The sequence below is a fragment of the Epinephelus fuscoguttatus genome, linkage group LG7 (genome assembly GCF_011397635.1).
Source record: "Epinephelus fuscoguttatus linkage group LG7, E.fuscoguttatus.final_Chr_v1".
Classification (NCBI taxonomy): Eukaryota; Metazoa; Chordata; class Actinopteri; order Perciformes; family Serranidae; genus Epinephelus; species Epinephelus fuscoguttatus.
Window position 1 is genome coordinate 40,248,735 of NC_064758.1, and position 15,986 is coordinate 40,264,720.

Sequence of the window (15,986 nt, forward strand, 5' to 3'; positions counted from 1 at the left end):
TTGATCTCAGAAAGCCTGCGTGGCTGCCAAGTTAAAGCTTCAACACATCACTCAAACAACACTATGTTGAACTGTTCTTTTAACAGAGCAGATACAAGTGAAGGATTTACACATCTGTTCAAATGAAACAAACACATTTAAATTTTAAATCTGTTCCTGAAATGTCTCTTTTTTGCCTCTCCTCCTTCCAGAAGACGCGGCATCACTCTGCCAGCAAATACCGTGGAGGAGTTGAAGCAGAATATTATTCTCCAAGAGCCGGCCACCCTCACCAAGTTCCTGAGCAAGTTTGCAGAGTACATGCACGTGATTGCGTAAGTACTGACATGTCTCCTTGAACAATTCAGTTTCATAATTATCACAGGTGTTGTCTTGCTGAACAGGTGACAGGGAGAGCGAAGAGCAAGAGTTTGAGTGATTAAGAGTCAGGGTCCACCTCATTAGTGTCACAGGAATGTTACTCCACCAAGGTCTATGATGGGGGTCAAAGTCCAGTCACACACGTGCAGTTATGTTATATAACTACGACGCATTCAGAGTCTTAAAACCAGAGCGTGTAGTATAGTTTGTGATGAATGGTGGGAGAGTTGATTTTAAATGCCAGACATGCAGAACAGGAAAACATTATTATTGAGATCAAGTGTCACCTTGGCAACCAAACTAAGAGAGTAAAGTTGTTCCTTTCCGGAGCCTTACATTTAGTCCTTCAGTGAAGGGGCTGAACTGTTTAGAAAAGACCAAATCAAGACACACAACAGCCGTGAAAGCTTTCAACAATGACGGTCTGTAGTGGCCGGACGTCAGCGCGCAGTTGTGCTGAATGAACCCTCTTGTATCAAGGCACTTGAAAGCCTTTCGTGTAGTGTGGCTTCAACAACATAGGGAACATGCTAGCTGAGTTTGGCTCATGCAGAATTGTTGTATGAGCTGTGGCGGTGTGAGTTTGTGGGGGGTTAATGAGAGGACGCAGGAGAACAACAGGCATTCAGACCTGTGCCATGAGCATTCACTTTCAGTGTACATGCTGGAAGCCGTGTTGTTGTCCGTCATGTGATGTGGGACGGAGAGTGTGCTGCTGAGTCTAAAGGAAAGACAGAAATGGTTCTCCAAAAATTTTCACAACACTTCTCTGTGTTGTCATGGAGCACAACATACGGCCAGGACAGCAAAAAAATGCCATAGGTGTAAAATGTTGGGAATAGTAGTGGTACCAGTAAAAGGTCAGGACTGTATGAAAATGTTTCAGGTGCTTAAATCTAGTGTTTCACTTCACTAAAAAAGTGAGGTCCTCCCCAGCGCTATTAATATTTTTTGTATCAGATCCTAAAAGGCTGCACCTTCCTGTAAGAAATGTCTGTACATTTTTTAAAGCCCAAGGTGACATCTTCAATATGTTGGTTTTGTCCAGCTATCAGTCAAAAAGCCAAATGCAGTCACATTTACTATTATATAAGACAAAGGAAAGCAAAAAATCTTCACACTGGTTTGTATTTTTACCTAAAAAAAATACTTAAATGATTGTCGATTGCCAAAATAGCTGTTAATTTATTTTCTGATAATACAGTGAATTTATTGACTAATTCTTGCTGCACTAACAAACAATAACAGTTGGTATGTCTGCAAGCCAAACTCTCAAGGCACACCTGTATTTATATCTGCGCACAGTAGCTTCTATAACATGTTATCACTCTTTTCACGACATAATGGTTTGTTTTTGTTTACTAATATCAAATAATCAATTGAGAACAAATTATGACTCATGAAATATTTATTTACAAATTGATTCAAGAATTCATTTTAAACGGGAAATAATGGAAGATAACGTGATGTGTTACACACTTAAAATATCCTTACGTGAATGTTGAATTTAATAAACTAAACTAAACTAACTTAAATTAATTAAAATTAAATCAAATTAAACAAAACTAAATTAAATTAAATCAAATTAAACTAAACTAAACTAAATTGAATTAAATTGAATTAGGTTAAATCAAATTAAACTAAATTAAATTAATTAAAATTAAATCAAATTAAACGAACTAAATTAAATTAAATTAATTTTTTTAGGTAAAGTAGTTTGCCTCTTTATTATGAAATGGCTGCCCACAACATACTGATTAAAATCAAAATAAAATTAAAAATGAATTCAAAACTTTTTGTATAGGCCCAGTTGATTAATGCAATAATAACACACCTGGATTTGCATCACGGCACACTGGCTTAGGCTATGACACCACTAAAGGAGGGTGCAGTGTACTCTGCAGAGTGATGCACTTTGTTCTAGAGACATAAGAGACAGGTACAATACCTCAAACAGCAAAACAGCCTATAAACACGCAAATGTATCAGCATTAAATCTGTAAACCTACTTGTTTACTCTTTGACATCTACCTAATAGTACATGCACCTCAGTTACTACCACTACACCACTGATTATACATGAATGATCCTTACACATGACCCATGATGATGCAAGCATATTGTCAACAATTTTAAAAGACTCTTTTCAGTCCTCTTTTCAAGGGAGCTTATGTATTATTTAGAGAAGTCAAGCTCCCTCCAGCTCTGCTGTAGTTTCCACCCCGACAATGAAATAACAATAAAATCCAAGTCAACCATCACTATTAGTACAGTATGTTGCACAGAGATGAGTAGGAGGTGTTTAAATAAAATCTACTGTTTTGTGTATCAGGAGAGACTTTAGACATGTGGTCCAAAGCACACTGGAGGCCGATGGGAGGACGGTGGGCTTCTGTATACTTTGGGCCACATCTCTGAAGTCTCTCCTGAAACAACACTGCCAAACACTGAGAGCAAACCACAAGCCTGTGCCTCACTGTGAGGCAGCTGAAGCTCGTTAGACCTTGTCCTTCATTAATTATGTCATATTTATAATACTCTGTAAATGCTTATATTGCTCCTTTGGATTAGCTGTGCCTAATGGCTTTGTATGTTCCACTCAGATAAGAGATTATCAGAGCCAAAGGCCAACGTCATTAACTTTGTTTTTCTTTGTTCTTTTACAGTGGAGACAGAGAGGCCATCAAGAGGATAGCCTATGAGTTCGTCGAGGACAAAGCTAAGGAGGGGGTGATATACGTTGAGGTCAGATACAGCCCGCATTTTCTGGCAAACACTAAAGTGGAGCCCATACCATGGGACCAGGAAGAGTAAGTCTTTGGTGAAGCCTGGTGTTTTGCTTTTAGGGAGGGATGTATTAACTCTGGCTCATGACATGTTTTCTTTGTCACCATGTTTTCTTCACTCAGAGGTGACCTGTCTCCAGACGAGGTGGTGCACCTGGTTAACATGGGCCTCAGCGATGGGGAGAGGGCCTTCAATATCAAAGCCAGGTCCATTCTATGCTGCATGCGCCACATGCCAAGTAATGAACTGTTCATGCTTCTGTCTGCCCACACAATCTTGTGAGATAAGAGTCCTAACCGTACTGTCTTCTGTCCTGTGTCAGAGCTCTGCCTCAGTTAGATACGGAGCAGGAGCACCACAGAGAGACACAGTGTGCTCTGTACTTATCAAACCTCACTACTCTTAACATAACCTATGCTGCATACTGTCCATATTTAGTGAAAACTGTTTATGTTCAAATCTGGTGACTTTGTATTTTTTTATGTAATTTAAAAATGTTTTGAGAGTTGGTTCATGTTCTCACGGCAGCATTTACAAGCGGACCAGATCAAATGCCTTGTGTGAGAAAGCTGCTCTTGATTGGTCAGAATTTCCATGTGGGAAAAATCCAGGAAGTAAAGCAAACGTTGAAGAAGAGTACACTTGCAAGATAAATGTGACACTTTCTAATGTCACAATGGAGGGACAACTACGCAGGTTGATTTTAGCGCTGCTCATCGTGGACTATATTGCTGTCATTGTTCATTTTAGTCAAACCATACAGTTTGAAAACGAGGCGCAGCTCCAACTAGAAAACAATGTTTTGATGCATTGGATGTGCTGAATGTGCATATTAAGGCAGTACAGGAGGAGGTGCACATTAATAATCCTCCAGGACTGTAACATGCTCATGTTTAACCCAAACAATGTGTCATGTGACTGCAGTTGCTTCACATCCAGGTCAGAACACCTTCTCACCACAAACAAACCGCACCAGAGTTCGTTTGTAACCGGACTGAGACCACCTCTTCAAGAAGGTCTCGGTCTGGTTGTTTAAGTGCACACCTGAGTGTGATTGCTGTGTTCACACCTGCCCAAACGAACCACACTGAGGGGACAAACAAATTTGAGTTCGACTGAAACAAACCAAACAGGGCAGGTGTGAAAGCACCCCTAGAGTCTACAGCCATGCCAGCAACAAAGAGGCGAAGTCGCTTTCCTTCCACTGTAGTTAATAGCAAGAGAAAAAACATTTTTTTATCCTGTTTGAATTGTGGGATAAATTACACACTGACAGGCCCCTTTGCAAGTTAAGAAAGTCGCAGTTTGTTGTCATAGTACCATTTAGTTTTTTGTGAAACTGCTCAGTGAACTACATCTTTGTAATCAAGACAAAGCGCAGCTCCCTGTTTGCTTGCATTTGTTCACATGCAAGTTTGACCTCTTCAATATGGCGGTGTTGTTGCTGTATGATTAAGAGGCCAATGAGGCATCTATGTTTCTTTATCAGGCTGTAAACATGTTTATTTCTGCTGTAAAGCTGAGCATTTTAACATCTGTGGGGATTGACTGGGTTCTGGAGCCAGCCTCAAGTGGCCGTTCAAGGAACTGCAGTTTTTGGCACTTCCATGTTGCTTAGTTTGTACAAAATTTTAGGGCAAATTATCCAATAGTTGTTGAGGAATTTCAGTCTGGACCAAAGAGGTGAACCAAAGATCAACAGACAAATATTGCCATCACTACCTCATGAAAAAAGTTGATGTTTTGGAGATAAATGGTTTTCACAGGACAGTACTAATACAGCATTTTAAGAGTAGTAATGGTAAAATCAATAACAGTTACTATGCCAATCAATGTGCACAGTCTCTGAGCTCCTCCAGTTAAAGAAACTGTTGTTACACGAGCAGTTGCAGCAGCAGCAGTGACAGTAGTGAGTCTGTTGCAATCTGCTCTGCTCCATTCATGCAGCTGTTTCCTGTGTTACCCGTCAGCCAAGATCAGTTTATATCATCCATTCTGTTCATGCATTACATCTTTTGCAAACCATGCCGTAACACCCCTGGGTGACTACCGACATGTTTGGGAGGAAATATGATTTTGTTATCATAGCTGAGAACACAAAGTGCTATTTTAGGAAAACATCAGCTCATACACGCTGTAGTGTCACTGTATGCAGCCAGACTGGTGTATGTTTAAACAGTTTGCAGCCTAATATTTCAGTGCTGTATCTAATATTTACTTTGACTAACTGTTTTGGTTTTGTAAAAATAGGTTATGTTTTTACACAGTAAGAAAAGTCTAGATGTGATACACCAAATTAAAGGGAAAGTTATGCTTGTTTACCTTGTTGCACAGAATTAGATAAGAGCACTGATACCACTCTCATGTCTGTATGTTAAATATGAAGCTGCTGCCAGGAGACGCTCCGTGCCAGAAATTCACTGTACTTCAAAATAAGGTGTGTTTTACAAACTTGACATGTTCATGAGAAACTTGCGGTCCATTCAGAATGGACTCAGGACCCACCAGTTGGGAACCACTGATTTACGTTTGACCAGTGCATTAGTAAGTTAACGGTTTTAAATATAGTCTATGAAAGCCTTTTAAAATAATTATGTTCTGCATTTAGTTAGAAGGTGTGTGTTTACGTTTTCTGAGACAGCCGGGCCTTTATCATGTGCGCATGCATGGTCTGAGACAGTTCTTAATTTATTTGCATAGTAGAAACAAAGTAATAGAATATTGATGAATCCTGGTTTCTACTAAAACGTTCGTACACACGGTTTAAAGGGAAATTTCGGTTTATTTCAACCTGTCTCCTATCGTCCTAAATTTGTTTCAAGTGACTAGTGACATAAAAATAATAGTTAGCATGTTAGCCATTAGCCTAGATACAGCCGGGGCACATAGTAGCGTCAGACCTGTTAAAACGTAAGTGAACGGGCAACCTTCAAGTGCAAAGTTAGTCCACTAAACAAGCTTTTTTCCCACAAAGACCGCCTCATACCGTTAGGATAAATGTCAGAGAACATATAGAAAACGACATGTTAACGTGTTGTCTTACCTTACCGGTGTGCTACCATGTTTGTTTATCCCTCTAGCTCTGCTTTCCAAAGCGTGGCAGAAATCTCGTGAGAACAAGCAGCAACAGCTGGAAGGCAGAACCGGACAGTAGCCTGAAAAGTTCATTCATTTATTTTATGAAAGATTTATAGAATAATGGCTGACTTTTTGCCAGACTTCGACTTTGTGGAGGAGGAATTTGATTTTGCAGAGTTTGATGGCTGCCCTTATTTATTTGAGCCAGAATACACTGACGAAGAGCTTCGTGAAATTGAAGAATGGAGGAAGAGAGAGAGAGAGAGAGAGAGAGAGAGAGAGGCACAACAGGTAGAGGACGAGAGGGGAGGAATGGCTGCTGCAAGGCTGCGTAGCTCTGGAGATTGGTGGTGTACCTGTGAATGCTGTGCCCCAGTGCCCACAGAAGAGGAATGCCTCTGTTGCAAGGAATGGGACCGGTTGCAGCCTTATTTTCAAGGTCTGGATGTGACCGAGGACGAGACGACACCACCTGGAATAGTATCCAGCTGGGCTTTATCTAGAGCTCGCGAGATATATTTCGGCCGCGCTTTGGAAAGCAGAGCTAGATGGTAAACAACAAACATGGCAGCACACCGGTAAGGTAAGACAACACGTTTACATGTCGTTTTCTATATGTTCTCTGACATTTATCCTAACGATATGAGGCGGTCTTTGTGGAAAAAAGCTTGTTCAGTGGACTAACTTTGCACTTGAAGGTTGCCCGTTCACTTACATTTTAACAGGTCTGACGCTACTATGCGCCCCGGCTGTATCTAGGCTAACGGCTAACATGCTAGATTGCTTGGAGAGGGTTCGAAGCCAATATGAACTGCTCTGAATAACAGCCCCAAAAACCCTGCTTATATCAACTGGTGATGTTTGTGAAATGTGAGACAAGGCAAAACAGACGACAGAGAGACACCCTAGTTGGACTTCACCAAACCTTGACCTGGGCCATAAATACCTTCTTGACCCTGACCATATATACTTTAGACCCTGGGCCCCTAACTGGTCATCTGTTCCAAAGCTTCAGAGTAGATCTTAATACACTACACTAACTATTATTTTTATGTCACTAGTCACTTGAAACAAATTTAGGACGATAGGAGACAGGTTGAAATAAACCGAAATTTCCCTGTAAGAACAGATCTGTGCACAAGTGCTATTTGTGAATGAGGCCTAACGAATGTACAGATCCATTCCACTTCACGTGATCTCCTGTAATATCGTCATAATAATGTGCAAGAGCCACACACAGCCAGCAAAACATATGTTGGTTTTAGCAGGCCCAGTGAGCTCCTCCAGAGCTGCAGTTTAGTCAGGCTTCACCTCTCGAGCACAGATGATCAAATTAAGTCTTTTTTATCAGTAAAAGTTGAAACACAGCTAGCAAGCTACATGTTAAAACATCTTCTAATGAATTATTGTGGTGCCTTTCAATGACAGCACTCACCTCCCCATGTGCAAACGTTCCACTTAAATAAGTCACCAGGACACTTTATTGCCAGGGCACGGTTACTGCATCCTGGGTTTAGCGCCACCCAAGACGACTGTCATTGGTTTTAAGAAATACTGTTACGGCCTCCATACAAACACAGAAATCATGGCTCCATAGGGGCGGGAGGCTGCAACACATAAAAGAGGACGCCACACCAAAAGTAACAGTTCACCCACAAGCTTTATTTTTGTAACCCAAAATGTTAACCAAAACACAAACAACTAAGGGAGAAACAAAAGGGGCTGGAGACCCCGGCCAAAAAGAACAAAAGGAGGGAAGACCCTGAGCCATCCACGCAGTGGGCCATCGCTCCCAGCTTCTCCCCCTAAACTACCTGAAAAGGAACTAAACCTAGAATAAACAAAAAGACGAATAAAGTAACTACCAGTAATCTCCAGCCCAAACTAAAACAACAAACTAACACAACAAAACCCCAGCTCCTAAATGAGCATGGGGGAAAAACCTGCTTGGGGAAAGAGAACAAAGGAGGAAAAGGGGAAAAACTCCTCACCACCTGCGCTGGTGTCTGTGCCGTGTGCCGAGCCCCTGTCTCTACTCTCCGGCCTAATCCCAAACCACTCCCTACCCACTACCACTTCACTACTGAGTGTCACTCCAAATCAAGTTACACTCGCAGCTGCGGAGGGCATTCCTGATTAAGGGGAAGTGTATGAAGAAGAAGCCAAACCATGGGACGCCCTCACCACTCTACCGGAAGAAGGAAGCAGATGTAACCATGGATACCGACATAAGCTTTGTGAAAGCAAAATAGAGCAACAGGCTATAAAAAAAAACATTTAAATATTAATTAAAATGAGTTATATTAAAAATAAACTTGGATAAGTCAGATAAGAGAATTATAGATTTTTAAAAAAAAAAATCATGAGAATGGGATGAGGAATTTTTTAGACAGTTTTAGTTTATAGTTTATTTGAGCATATGGACGTGGAGGTTTTGACACCAAACATTCTGAGTTTGTTTGAGACTGTAAAGTCAGGGTGAGGAAAAACAAATGTGAGTGTTTGATCTAAAATATTTTACAAAGTAGAAAGACGGAACTCTTTCATTTGTACGTTGTTTCCTCCATTGTGATGTTGCGCTTCCTGCTGGGCTCATCAGAAGCCTGCACTGATGCACACTCGCTATCTAAGGGCTGAGCAGTCCACTTGCACTCAGCGATAATTGGTTTGGGACGGCCCTTAATATGGCGAAGCTCCGCATGACCGCGCAAACGGAGGGGGAGTGAATAGGGCGAGGGGATAGGGGCCGGTTTGGGATTGGGCCTCCCTGTCCCTCCTATCCCCTCCTCCGCTCTCTACCTGAGTGCTGATTGCACTCAGGTGCGCAGCAGGCAGAGGGAGGAGGGAGACAAGCCTGACAGGAGAGAGAGACAGTACAGGCTGCTGCACGTAACAAATACAAACAAACCAGAGTATTTTTCCTCCTCTAGCAGAATAATAATGTGTGTCTCTTGACCTTTCTGTAGCGCTGACGCAGCACTGTGGAGATAGGTGTGGCTATATGAGGCTATTCCAAGGGTAACAAAAACCACCTATGTTAAGCTAAGCTAAGCTAGCTGGCTGCTGGCAGTAGCTTCATATTGACCATCGAGACTTTAGGAACTATTGGGAACAAAGCAAAGCACATTTCCTAAAATGTGGAACTCATCCTTTAAGACCTTCCTAAGTCTTGGTTACTGTCAGCTAGATGTATACAGTTACTACAGCATGTTGGTTAATGTTGTGTGCTCGTTACACTGCAGATTGATGCAGGTGGATGCAGCATGATGCTTCCACTATTTCATCACTTTTCATCTGCTCATTATCTGCATGACTGTGTGTCTGTTAGGACTAAACTGTGAAGTAATATATGTGTGTTTTAAATCCTGCAGGCTGGTCCATGGATGTCGTGGAGCTGTGTAAGAAATACCGCTCAGAAGGAGTGGTCGCCATCGATCTGGCAGGTGACGAGTCGCTCAATTGTGTAGCCAATCCAGGGCACAGGAAAGCATATGAGGTGAGCGTGTTGTCAAAACGTTAACATAATGCAGACAAACAGTTTTTGCCAAATTACATTTGATAATTACATACGTGTGTCTTTTGGCACGTCTGTTAAATCAAAGCCTCAAATGACACTTAGCGTAACTTGTATAGCAATAACAGCAGTGCTGGTAACAATATTTAAAGTCAGCTAAACAACAACAGCTCGTTTTGCTGTGTCACCAGGAGTGTTTGTGCTCTTGAATGTGTTTGAAAGGGTTGTGGTTTCTTGCAGAGTTTGACAGGAAATGTGACTGCTGGAGGAAATGACAGACAGTTTGAATACATAAGTATCTTAGATTGCTCACCTTTTATTTAAATGTCCTTTATAATGTATTTCTTTTGCACTTTGTCTTGATGTTTTGTGTGGAGCACTTGAATCATCTTGTTGCTGAAATGTGCTACATAAATAAACTTGCCTTGCCTGGCATTAGAGTACAGTGGGCATAGTTTTTATTGATAGCATCATTTTGAGGTTGTAAAAACATTTTACAGTCACACGGTCCATCTGATGTTCCCACAGGCCGCAGGCAACAGGCTGGTGGAAACATGGCTGAAATTCATCGCACCAACAACTTTCAGGAATGTTTAGAAAGCTTTTTTAAATACAGATTTGGTTCTAGGGATGTCAGTGGTTAGGACCAAAATATCTTGACAACTACTGGATGGACTGCCATGAAATTTTCCATAAACATTCATTATCAGCAGAGAATGAAGCACACTGACGTTGGTGATGCTCTGACTCACTGGTCCAGCCACAGGGTCCAGAGTTCTCCTTAGTCGTTTGTTCAAGGTCCACACAGTTTAATACATTCGGCCTCATACTTGCATGTCGCCATGTCGTTGGTTAGTTTGGTGTCTCTGTCATATAGTTGTCTGTTAGTCACTCACTCTACAGCAGGAAACTGCACTTCAAAGTAAAAACTCTGTGCCAGAAATTCACTGTACTTAAAGATACAGTGTGTTTTTTACAATGTTGACACATTCCCAAGTCACTTGTGGTCCATTCAGAATGGACTCAGGACCCACTTTTGGACTGCGACCCACCAGTTGGGAACCACTGCTCTGACTTTTCCTCTTGCACCACCATGAGGTTCAGATTTGTGGGTTTAAAGGTCCAGTGTGTAGGATTTAGGGGGATATACCGGTAGGCATGAAATATACTAAAAAAAGTATGTTTTCTTTAGTGTATAATCACCTGAAAATAGGAATTGTCGTGTTTTTGTTACCCTGTGTCTACACAGGCAACGGATCCTCGTCCATGGAGATTGCCATGTTACACCGCCATGTTTCTACAGTAGTCTTGAGCAGACAAACCAAACACTGGCTAATTTGCATTTTTGCATTAGCCACCATAGTTGGCAGCCATTCCACAACGAGCCACATAATGTCAGATAAAGCACTGATTTGTAATGTGAAACTGCTTTATTTAGTGTTTTTACTAGGAATGTCATCGGATCGGTATCGGCCGCCGATATTAGCAAAGAACGTGCATCGGCATCGGATCGGTCTGCATGGAAAAATGCCAATCCAAGAACTCCGATCCAGTTTTTCATGGAATCTGATCCAGGTTTTCTTGCCAGCCCAGCACTCCGCAATTCAAGCAGTCCATTCCAGTGATCCGCTCCAGCACTTACTATCAATCCACCAGGCCAGCATGCAGACACACAGGAAACAGCAGCACCAGGCTGGCACTGACGCTAGAAAAATAACTGAGAAGGAAAGGCTGCATTGTTTGTTAAATGTCAACAATGTCTTATGGTGTTAATCTTTTTTTTATTTAATCTATTTTTTTTTTTTATTTATTAGGGGGCCAAAGCACAAGTGTGTGGAGTCTTGCTGCTGTTTTAATTTCAATGTTAGCCATTTTAAAGATTTCTTGTGTTGATTTATTTTCTATTTATTAAGGGGCCAAAGCAGCCAAAGCAAACCAGCTATATTTTTTATTTAATGTTAATGTTCAAGTTTAAAGTTTGTTTATTTAACCCTGTTCACAATAAACAGGTCAGTTTCTCATACTAACTGTTGTGGCTCATTTTAACTAACCTGATTAAGTAGTTGTTCTTGTTAGAGTAATATCGCTTGATCAAACCTTTTCTAACATGACTGACATGACATGACTACGCGCTTGGATCGGATCAGTATCGGTATCGGCCAAAACTCAAGGCTGTAATATCTGTATCGGATCAGAAGTGAAAAAGCTGGATCAGGACATCCCTAGTTTTTACTAGTTTAAATCACTGGGTCTGTTTGTTTTGGAGAGGAAGAGACCTCTGCGGATAATTCGGCTCCTGGTTAAAACCTCCAGAACAATGAACCCTGAAGAAATTCTAACCAGGAGAAGTTTGAGCTGGTTGCAATCTGCAATCCTCACTGCTAGATGACACTAAATCCTACACAGTGTTCCTTTAAGTGAAATGTTTTGACAGCTATTGGATGGATTGCCATGAAGTGTGGTACAGAGTAGTAGTTCAACTTCACCGAGCTGCAAACATGACTGATTAATTATGTTTTATGTACATCCACATGACTCATCAGCCACTGTCTTTGTGCTGATAGCATTTCTCAGACGTGTACAATGTCTCAACGTCTTGTTTGGTCCTGACCTTCTGAATACAAGCCAAGCCGTGGGAAAGGTGCACATGGCACCCCCTGTCACCACAATACAGCTGTTGTCATAGTGCGATCATTGTTCAGTTTGACAACCTGCCAATCTGGCTTTGTGAAAACTGTCAAACTCATGACAACTTTAATGTCTGTATCTGTAACTGAGACAGTACTGTAGTAAAACCTAACACTCCCAAACCAATTTAGTCTTAAGCACTGACGCTTCTCAGAAAAAAATCCAATTAGGTTTTCAGACAGCATTTATTGATTAATTCAGAGAGCACCACAGTAAGTAATCAATTTTGCCTGTCAGACCGTAATGAATGTGATGGATGAATCAGTTGATATGCTGCAGGGCTGGACATGGAACCACTCTTAGCTGAAATTAATGGATTAATGGATACAGGATGGGTGGAGATGACTTCACAGGGACGCTTGTTAATATTTCAGCTAAGAGGTGCTAGATTTCAGGAGCAGGTTAAACAATGAGTCCACTTTATGAAAATGCTGCTTCAGAGGCTTTTTCACCCTGACCAGAAAACAGTTGTCTGAAAAACAAAGAATATTTATTGTGGCCGTGTTTCTCCTAAATCAGTTTGCTGCTAAATGATTAGCACCGCTGCTACATAAAAATATCTTCCCCCGCAGTTAACTCACGATCTCTACTTTAAGCAGCCAGAATCGGGGACGAGTTGGAATTATAAAGTGAATACCACCAGATAAGATCGGTCGATATCGGCCTGTTTGTTCTAAATAGTTTGAGGGCCATTTAGAAGAGTCGATCAGATGATGCAAAGCTTCGCTACGATTGTCTTTTAGTAGCAAGAGGAATCACTGGTTTTATTTTAGTTAGTTGAATTTTGTATGAAGTCACAAGCTTGGTATTTTTGACATTAACAGGTGTTGATTACTTTTTCCTTTTTTTTTTTTTTGTGAAGGGTATACTTTGAAGGGTGTGCTTCCCTTATCATATCACTATATGTATGCCAAGAAAGGAAACAATTTGGATGTGTTGTCGTTTATAGGTTACTCGAGATCAAATTGGGCTGTATGTGGCCCATGAACTAAAATGAATTTGACACCTCTGATCTCAGACAGTCCAAAAATTCTTGGTAAACATGAACAACTCCACAATCCAGAAGCTAGAGTGCTAAAAAACTCAATCTGTGATGTCACAGGGTGTAAAGTCTGGAGCTGCTCCACAGACAATGAATTAGGAACGATGTCATAGGCGACACTGAGAGCACCCAGGGGAATGTTTAGAGTATATGGGTACTTAGTGACAACACAAGTTCTCAGGGGCAGTATCCCCCAAAGTGTTATTTTTCTGAGGCCAGCATATTTTTGAAATTCTATGCAATGGGAGTGCTGCGTACTAGTGATACGGTACAAATGCCAGCAGCTTGACTAGGTGTTGACTGTGTATTCTGTGCTGAGAGCTTCCTGTTTGGCATTTTTTCCTGAGCACAAAGAGCCGAAAGATGTTCAACCCAGCCGACCACTCACAGTGGAGGAGGGACAAATACCATAAAGACCAGCCATCACATCTTACATGTACAAGAGCTGAACAACAACAACAGTGGAGGAGAAATATGTTAATATACTGTATTTATATTGATATGTTTTCTCTCACGAGCTCATATAGTCTGTCCTCTCTCCCTACATCAGTAATACTCAACCTATGGCCCGTGGGCCTAATAGGGTGCCAGGTGGCCCCCGAAGCTTCTTCTAATTTACAATGAAAATAAATTGATAAGGTTTTTTGGTCATTTTAATGTAAATAAGGTGGCACAGTGCATTAAAAAGCATCAAAATAGAGCTTGTTTATCAAAAAATGCCAGAGGATGATGATGCGCGTATCTACCTGCTTAGGGCTGCTGCAAGTGGCCTCCTGTCATTTTCAAAAGTGGCCACTGGGCAAAGCAAGTTGAATACTCCTGCCCAACATACTTTAGCCTTCCCTTTATCCAGAGCAAGTCTTCTACCTTGTGCCCACATTTGTACTTAGCGGCACATCCAAAGTGCCTTCAAATGCTCCCAGCTGGGCGTTTCCTGAGGAGCGCCTCTGGTTTTCACCTGGGGAAAAAAACACTTTGATGGGGCCTAACCTTTATGGTTTCTGGCTCTGACAGAGAGCAGCTCGTGTTCACAAGTACTGATTGAACTTTCCCAAGGCATTGAAATACATTGCCATTCTTAATTTAGGTGGTGTTCCCCTTTACATTACATCAGTCTGTTATGACTCTCTGGTAACAACTTCTTCTTCCTGGTGAAAGGTTGGACACTAAATGAAAGTTCTTCATCCATGAGTCTGCTGTCTGTGTGTTTATTAAGGTGTGCACGAAAAAATATTTTCTTGCTCTCACTGGCTCAACTTGTTTGACAATGAAGTTAAAATAAAGCCAGTCAAAAATCATTTGAGGTAAACACCTGGTCGATAATTCATAAACTGGCTATAAAATCTAATCTAATCTAAAAGCAATCAAACATCAACAATGACCTAATACCATTCTACTGATTTGTCCATAGTTATCCTAGATTATTCTAACTCAGCTACCCTCTTTTAAATAATAAAGAAAACCAGGGTCGGAATCCAGTCAATAAATCAAGCTTTCGCCAAATCCAGTCGGAAGAAAAGCGAAAAGGTCTTTTCCTCCCAAACTGTATACTCTTGTTCTTCTTTAATTGTTGTTATTGAATCTATTTCTGTAGTAACTTCACTTATTGCAGTGTTTACTAATGTTAGAGTTAGCACTTGTTGCTTTAGGAGCCACCGTTACTGTTATGCAAACTGTGGCCTGCATTTTACGTCATCGACTACGATGCAGTCCTTGATTGGCTACTTACGTTGTCAACTACGTTGCGGATCCCAGATTGGTGCTGATTGGATTTTAATTTTGGGGAAGAGTTAAATGCGGCATCGAGTCCAGACTGATACAGAGAGCAAAACAGAATGTTGAGCTCACTTCATTAGGATGATGGTAAATTGATCTGCACTTGTACAGTGCCTTTCTAGTCCTATGACGCTTTTCACACTACGAGTCACATTCACCCATTCACACACATTCATACACTAGTGGCCGAGGCTACCATACAAGGTGCAACCTGCTACTGCCCAAGGGTACTTCGACATGTGGACTGGAGGAGCCAGGTATCTAGCCGATCTTCGGTAACACTTTACTTGAAGGTATCTACATAAGGGTGACATGACACTGTCATAACTATGACATGACACAGTCATGAACCTGTCATGAACATTATGTACATGTCATAAACGTTTATGACTGCTGTCATTAAGTGTCATTTGGTTTTTGTAATGACAAGTTGACATTGTTTGGGTTGCCTTGATTATGACAACTTGGCATTAATCAAAGTGACATTACCAGAAATTTTGTCATGACAAGTTGACATTAAATTTGTTTGGGATGTCCTTATAATGACAACTTGACCTTAACCAGGATGACATCACCAGAAGATGTCTTCATGTTAATGTCAAGGTGTCATAATCAAGACAAACCGAACAATGTCAGCTTGTCATTACAAAAACCGAATGACACTTAATGACAGCAGTCATGAACGTTTATGACAGGTACATAATGTTCATAACAGGTTCATGACCGGCAACCCGCTCTACC

At 41.2% G+C, this 15,986-nt stretch overlaps 2 protein-coding genes across 2 annotated transcripts in view; one reads left to right on the forward strand and one right to left on the reverse strand.

Annotated features, from left to right (window-relative positions):
• gdap1l1 (ganglioside induced differentiation associated protein 1-like 1) overlaps positions 1-15,986 on the reverse strand; it is a 263,078-nt gene that overhangs the window by 56,807 nt on the left and 190,285 nt on the right. The gene's annotated exons all lie outside the window — the stretch shown is intronic.
• Positions 1-15,986, forward strand: part of ada (adenosine deaminase) — a 32,260-nt gene that overhangs the window by 7,992 nt on the left and 8,282 nt on the right. Inside the window, exons 3-6 of the mRNA XM_049581420.1 lie at positions 192-314; positions 3,027-3,170; positions 3,270-3,385; positions 9,597-9,721. Coding sequence (XP_049437377.1) covers positions 192-314; positions 3,027-3,170; positions 3,270-3,385; positions 9,597-9,721 — 508 coding nt within the window. The remainder of the gene's footprint in view (positions 1-191; positions 315-3,026; positions 3,171-3,269; positions 3,386-9,596; positions 9,722-15,986) is intronic.